Source organism: Nanorana parkeri, unplaced genomic scaffold (genome assembly GCF_000935625.1).
Source record: "Nanorana parkeri isolate BGI_ZX_2015 unplaced genomic scaffold, ASM93562v1 scaffold954, whole genome shotgun sequence".
Classification (NCBI taxonomy): domain Eukaryota; kingdom Metazoa; phylum Chordata; class Amphibia; order Anura; family Dicroglossidae; genus Nanorana; species Nanorana parkeri.
This window is the reverse complement of record NW_017307222.1, coordinates 503,661-511,400: the sequence shown is the minus strand read 5'-3', so window position 1 is coordinate 511,400 and position 7,740 is coordinate 503,661. Positions and strand designations below refer to the sequence as shown.

General features: G+C 48.9%; 1 protein-coding gene across 1 annotated transcript in view; it reads right to left on the bottom strand.

The window, feature by feature from the left end:
• The window catches only part of CHMP6 (charged multivesicular body protein 6), an 18,455-nt gene that overhangs the window by 950 nt on the left and 9,765 nt on the right, over positions 1–7,740 (bottom strand). The window contains exons 3-6 of the mRNA XM_018566505.1: positions 3,298–3,385; positions 1,564–1,650; positions 947–1,012; positions 566–646 (exon numbers count right to left, since the gene is read on the bottom strand). Coding sequence (XP_018422007.1) covers positions 566–646; positions 947–1,012; positions 1,564–1,650; positions 3,298–3,385 — 322 coding nt within the window. The remainder of the gene's footprint in view (positions 1–565; positions 647–946; positions 1,013–1,563; positions 1,651–3,297; positions 3,386–7,740) is intronic.

The following is a 7,740-nucleotide window of genomic DNA, read 5'->3' as shown; positions in this document are numbered from 1 at the left end:
AGGTGAGCATACCATTTGAACCCAGCATGGTTGGGGATGGGGGGGAGGGGGCTGAAGTTCCTCTTTTTCCACTTGAGATAATGTTACCGATTTCCCCCAAGTTTACAAGAATTGCATACAATGGTTTTACATTTGAAAATGCCTTGTCTTTCTTCTGCATTTCCCACCTACACAAGAATGATGACGCTGCACTGCCCCCAGACTCCTGGCATATGAACGTCATGTATCCCGGAAGTCTTCAGGCAAATCTGAGTTCTGGCAACGTGTTAACAATACCATTCTCTGGCTAGAGTGCTGGGTATGCATGTGTGGGATTGGAGGTAAGTTCTCAATGGGGACTGGCTTTGAAAATAAGGAAGGGGCCACATCACCAGACACACCTGGGTGAAAATGGCGGCTCGGGGCGGAAGAGACACTCCGAAAACTGACCGGCATGCAAGCCAGCATGTAAAAGTAGGGATGTCTGTTCAATTTGCTATGTGATCACATTTTTAACTGTCTTTTTTTATTATTTACAGGATTTGGGTGAATTTCCTCTTATATCCCAACCATATTGTTCTCTTACCTGAGTGATCTCCTCAAGTTCCTGTAGAATTGCCTCTTCATCCTCTGAGGTCAGAGTTCCAGCCAGAATTTCATCAATTTGCTGCAGAAAAAAGGTGAGACACTGCGATGACTTCAACAGATAAGACCCTCTCCACCTACAAATATATTATATTCCATATCTCTACAGACCTGGATATTCTGTAGCACTTTGCAATGTACAAAGAGACAATTCATACCAGTGACCACGCCAGAGGCGCTTCCAATCTAAGGTATCTAGCACAGTCAGACACCCGGTACAAGGCGGATTACAGTCAGGAGCCAAATAAACTTCTGTTATGTTCTGGAGCGGTGTGTAGAAACCCATCAAGACACCTATAACTCCCAAACGGTAATAACTTACCCGTTGGTAATCAATGCCTTCCTGTGTCTCGTCCATAATCTTCTCCACCTCTTCTATAGACATCACCTGGAAGGGACCAAACACGTTAACTGTACAGCTCTCCACCTTTCTACCCCTCCCCCCCCCAAAAAAATAAACTACACATAAAACATTAAAGCTGAAGTGTAATGTACGCATATAACACCTTCCTTGTTCTCCCGGAACAATATGCAATTTACATTTTTCAATCAATTTCTCTTTTGGGACCCAGTGACATCATCACCGGGTCTGTCTGCTGGTCTATGATCCGTAGTTAGATAAAGATTGGTGGGAGGGGCCGGCAGCCTCCTGTAAACCTCACAGCACCCTGCCTCGCGTGTTATACCAAAAAACACTTCCCTGTCATCCATGCATTCCTGCTGGCCACTGGGTGCTGCAGATGTTGGCTGTGCCACCTGCTGATCAGATGCTCGAGTACATTCTAATAGAGTGATTAGCAACCTCCTACAACATGTTAAGAGTAGGAAGGAATGCCGTGAAGAATTACGAGGCGCTGCATATATAAAATGAAGACAATGCAAGTTTGCGTTTCATGGCGAGGCTCGTATACCAGGAGGCCAGCCGCAGGTCACACTCACCTCGTGCATCTTCTTCAAGCAATCGTTGCCGATTTTTAAGCCTTCGATGACTTTCATTTCAATCTGGGTAAATTCTATTTCCTCAACCTGGAAAGATGAGAATTGCAGATGAGCACAGAAGTGTAAAAACAAGTATTATCGCCCATTTTCTGACTGAAAACCTGCACAAATAAAAGACTTCATGTGGAAGAAAACAAATTCCCTCCTTGTACTGAACTTGTAGGTGTCAGACCTTCCTCCCCATTTCCTGTAAAAGCTGTCCTTTAAAAGTGGCAGCTACACCCACTCTAGATGGTCAGAACAGCTGTCAATCAACCAGCAGGAGAAATGACTGCAGAGGATTGAATGAAAGCACAGCTGTCTGTAGCTCACACAGGAGGGTGACAATGTTTTCTGCAGGAACAAATGCTGGTGGGACAGAGTTGTCACCCTATTAAAAGGAAGAAACTGGCAAGATCAACGGGTAATTCACCACTTACTGACATTTTACATATACAAGGCAAAAACAGAGCCACTTACACACCTTTACCATTCACAGGGATGCACAGATACCGTTTTTTCCAGCATCAAGTACGAGTGCCGATATTTGTTTTCCGGCACTCGCTGATACCGAGTACCGATACCTGTAATTCGGCTTCCCGGGCAATCCTAAAACTGGGCGGAGTGTCATTACCCGATGCCCGGCGTCTTGATTGCCGAGATGCCGGCTCCAAGCTGTTTGACCAACTCGATGCTGATTTGCCCGGAAGCTGGCTTCCCAGTCAGTCAACATGGAGCCGGCTTCTCAGCCAATCAGAAAGCTGGCAGGCCGGTTATTACCCATCGCCCGGCTTCCTGCTTGGCCGGGAAGCCAGCTCCATGCTGTTTGGCCGACTCGATGCCGATTGGCTGGAAAGCTGGCTTCCCGGCCAATCAGCATCGATCTGGCCGAACAGCGTGGAGCTGGCTTCCCGGCTAATCAGGAAGCTGAGCAGCGAATCACTACCCGACGCTCGGCTTCCTGATTGGCCAAGAAGCCGGCTACATGTTCCTTCGCGGAACTGCCGAAGTTCCGGTTTCGGGGGTAAGTATCAGAGCATCTGGGCAAGTGCGAGTACTCTCCCAAATACTCAGTGCCGGCACTGATACCAATACTAGTATCTGTGCATCCCTACTATTTGGGCTTACATACACTAAGTAAAAGTTAAAAACAAGGAACAAATCTTCCATAAGTGACCCGTCCAATCACCATAAACTAATTGCTGTATTCATATTCCTCGGTGAATTCAAGGCAGATATAAAAATGCTAATTACTGCAGCTGTGCATTTTGCAGTGGCAAAGAGTGCATGAAGTTGTGCAATAGTGCAATTTGGTTTTAATTAGTGCAATATCTGTATTTTCCTCCATATCAGCTTCTTGTATTACCCAGCACAGCAGAACACAGTCCGGAAGAAGGAGAACTCTAGGAACCAATCTGGTCTGCTGCATGCAAAATATACTGACAAGGAACCCACTGATAGGAGGAGAGAGTGGTCTGCTGAGCTCATCCATCTGCTGCTGCTCCTCGCTTGAAGCAGGGAGATGAGCAGGCTGTATAGAGCCAAGTCATGTTACCAGTCTGGCTTTGCTGTATGGCAGAGCTGTGTAAGACTCAGGACTCTGCAGATCTAGAGGTTTAAATGGAGTTCAGCTTTAAAGTAAACACAAAAGGCCGGGAAAGCAAATGAACGACCAAAAACGAAGGCCGGACCCACCATTTTCTCCAAGTTGCTGATCTGATTATCCGTCTTCTCCAGCAGCTGCTCCTGATATCTCTTCTTCTTCAACAGTAATTTGGCTTTTCTAGGAAAATGAAAAAAAAAACAACAACAAATCAGTCTGACGCTTTATTATGTGACATGCAAGTGAAGAATGGAAGTGAGAGAGCTTGGCAGAGCAGTGACCACATCAATAAATACCCTTTAACTGAAAAGAGGCCAGAAACATAATTACGATAACGATTGCACAGATAGAACAGCACAAATTGAGCCATTACATAACTGGGTCTCATAAGAGACATCGATCGGTGGTAGTAAAAGTATTACAACGTGTTTCTGGGGGTCTAAGCCCACCCCCTTTAACAGGGCCAGTTACCATTGTAGCTATTGCGGGAGTGTTGGCATGCGGAGCGTAGGTTGCTGTGCACACAGCCCTGGAATCCACCCTCAGAGCGAGCTGCAGATGTGATAATGCCAGAGCAGAGCCGTGTTCTAAGGAAGACATTTGGGGGGGGATTTTATCAAAACTGGAGCAGCTGTGCACGGTGACCAATCAGCTTCTCTCTTTCATTTTCAAAGCTTAATGGAACAAACTGAAGAGAGAAGCTGATTGGTTGCCCCGGTCAACTGCTCCAGATTTTGATAAATTCCCCTCATTGTATCCAGAGCTTCCCTTGTACCCCTTCTTCTCTTCTGGGATACCCACTCCCAGTTTAAACGTATAACTTTTATCCTAACAGCAGCTAAGCAAACTTTAGCCAAAGGATGGCAGTCAGCTAAACCCACATTGGCAAAAGTCAAGTGTGTGTGATGGTATCTAGTAGGAATGTACCGATAGCATTTATTTGGTATCGAGTACCAATATTTACATTTCGGTACCCGCCGATACCGAGTACCAATACTTCTGGTAGCATAGAGCCGGCTTCTAGGGCAATCAGGAATCCAGGTCAGCGTGCCATTAGCCACTGCCCGGCTTCTTGATTGCCCGGGAAGCCCGACTCCATTCTGTTTGGCCAGCTTGATGCTGATTGGCCGGGAAGCCAGCTTCCCAGCCAATCGTCACCGAGGCCGGCCAAACAGATCTGACAATATGGTGACACGACTCCCACCCTGCAGGCACCTCATTCCCCTAACATAGAGTCTTAGCAGCAGTCATTACCGTACCAGTCCATCGGCCAGCTGGGCAGACACCGCTCTCCTGGATCTGCCCACGTCTCCTGTGTGTACAGCGCCTACGTGATCGACCCTCAGCCTGCCAGTCCCCCATCGGCCAATCAGCATGGAGCCGGCCAATCAGCATGGAGCCAGCTTCCCGGCTCCATGTTCCCTCGCGGCACTACCGGAGCATTTGCGCGAGTACGAGTACTCACCCAAATACTCGGTATAAGCACCGATACTAGTATCAGTATCGGTATATCTCTAGTATCTAGCCAACAAAAAGCTTTTAGTTCCAGGACATGATTCTGTGCATGAATTCCATAAGATTTGGACACACTTTGCGTCATGGAACTCTGACCAAACGTGTCTTATGATTTAGAGTCCTCAGACTCTGGTTGCTGTTGTACATGGTTTATTTTGGGCATCCCTACCTTATCCCTCCCCAGCACCCTCTCTATACCCTTCTCCCCATATCTTCCATCACTATACTGTTTTCTGGCTTTTCCTTCTGCTTTATCCCGGGATCCTATATAAATGACGGATGCAAATATAAACATCTGGGAGAATCAACTCCATCAAGAGATTTCCCCTTCACTCTTCCTCTGGTGACAACTGTGACATGTTACATCACGTCCTTCCCCAATGATAACAGTCACCAGGACAGGAAGTGATGCGTATCCTCTCCACTGGAGTCACAGACAGCAATAAAACAATGACAGGATTCTTCCCCTGGCTGGAGTTCCCCTTTAGAGCTCCCCGTGCCCGGACAGAGGCCTCGCTTACTCTTTTTTGCCATTGTGGAGAAGCTGTTTGGCCACTTCCCGCTCACGCTGCAGCTGTAGTGTGATCTTCTTCTGATACTGTTTCAGTTTGTCCCTCTGCTGCTTGAGTTGCTGAAATACAAAAAAAAAAACCCCAATATACAATGAAACCCTTTACTCTGAATACATGCACTGTTTGGTGTCAGAGACGCCCCCAGAAATGTCACTTCCTGCTTCTGTGATTGGCTCACTGGTTTTCTCTGAATGAAGTTACAAGTCAAATTTTAGGGCTTGTTCACACCGAAAGCGTGTGTGTTCCAGAGCGGTAGCTGCTGAACGCACCGCGATCGCCGAGAAACTTCCCCCCGCGTTTTGGGTTGGGAGGGGGCGTGGCGGTGCATTGAATTCAATGGCACCGCTTGCACGCCGCCGCCCCCAGTGTGATCAGACGCGTGGCAAAACTTTGCCAGCGTTGCGTTCCACTGCAAACGCAAAATATAGGGCTTGCTCCGCGTCTGATCGCACTGCCGGTGGGGTGGGAGGTGGAGTGTGGAAACGGTGCCATTGAATTCAATGCACCGCCACTGCCCCTCCCGGCCCGAAACGCGGGGGGAAGTTTCTCAGCGATCGCTGTGCGTTCCAGCAGCTACCGCTCTGGAACGCACACGCTTTCGGTGTGAACAAGGCCTTAGGCATCTCCTGTAATAGGAATTTCAGTTTTGGTGAGATAAGCTCTTAAAGTATCATTAAAGCCTCCGGTGTTTTTGCATATATATGTACGACTAGCAAGCAGTAGATATATGCAAAACGTGTCTTCCCCGCACGCTCCCGTCCAAAAATCTGAAAATTCTCGGGCGGCCGCAAAGCATCCTGGGGCGGGCGCATGCGCAGTTCACCATTTTCGGCCGGGAGACGAGGAGAGACACAAGGCAAGTCTATGGACGCGTGTCAATGAAACCCTTTACTCTGAATACATGCACTGTTTGGTGTCAGAGACGCCCCCAGAAATGTCACTTCCTGCTTCTGTGATTGGCTCACTGGTTTTCTCTGAATGAAGTTACAAGTCAAATTTTAGGGCTTGTTCACACCGAAAGCGTGTGTGTTCCAGAGCGGTAGCTGCTGAACGCACCGCGATCGCCGAGAAACTTCCCCCCGCGTTTTGGGTTGGGAGGGGGCGTGGCGGTGCATTGAATTCAATGGCACCGCTTGCACGCCGCCGCCCCCAGTGTGATCAGACGCGTGGCAAAACTTTGCCAGCGTTGCGTTCCACTGCAAACGCAAAATATAGGGCTTGCTCCGCGTCTGATCGCACTGCCGGTGGGGTGGGAGGTGGAGTGTGGAAACGGTGCCATTGAATTCAATGCACCGCCACTGCCCCTCCCGGCCCGAAACGCGGGGGGAAGTTTCTCAGCGATCGCTGTGCGTTCCAGCAGCTACCGCTCTGGAACGCACACGCTTTCGGTGTGAACAAGGCCTTAGGCATCTCCTGTAATAGGAATTTCAGTTTTGGTGAGATAAGCTCTTAAAGTATCATTAAAGCCTCCGGTGTTTTTGCATATATATGTACGACTAGCAAGCAGTAGATATATGCAAAACGTGTCTTCCCCGCACGCTCCCGTCCAAAAATCTGAAAATTCTCGGGCGGCCGCAAAGCATCCTGGGGCGGGCGCATGCGCAGTTCACCATTTTCGGCCGGGAGACGAGGAGAGACACAAGGCAAGTCTATGGACGCGTGCACCCGCATGCAGACACCGTGGGACATGAGAGAAGAGGAGGGCAGGGGAGTCAGCGCCGGATCGGAGACCCGCCGCATCGATGGAGGGACAGGCGAAAAGTACGGGAAAGAAGATCGGATTAACAAACATCATTTAAGGTAAGTGCTTTCACTAACATTGGGGGAGGGAAAACATTTTTTGACTTTAATGTCACTTTAAGGGTTAACTTCTTCTAAAAGGATGCCGAAAACTGCAGCTTTCCTCATCAGAACACACTGAGATCTCACCAGGTGGTTATAATGATTGCAGACCCTTCTATTCTTCTGCAACCAGACCCCGCCCGTACAGCTACCAAACCCCACCCGTACAGGAACCAGGCCGCGCCCAATTCGGAACCAGGCCACGCCCAATCCGGAACCACACCCCTTCCCATTCAGACATCAGTCTAGAAAGGACACAGTGAAACAAACAGTTAAATCTTCAGAAATGAAACATTTCGGAATCTGGTAGGGCTGTGGAAATGAAAGATTAATTTCTTGATTAATCGTTAAACTTTTTGATCGATTAAAATTATTTTGATCGCCAACGAAAACCCTCAGCTCTCCGCCGGCTTCCGGGAGTCCCGTCGGATATCCGGTGACGCCATGGACATCGACGTCACCGGACTCCTCCCCCCCTTCCCCAAGTGGCTCCGTCGGCTAACGAAGGGAAGGGGGGGAGGAGTCCGTCGATGTCCGTGACGGCTAACGAAGGGAAGGAGTCCGGTGACGTCGATGTCCGTGACGTCACCGGACTCCTCCCCCCTT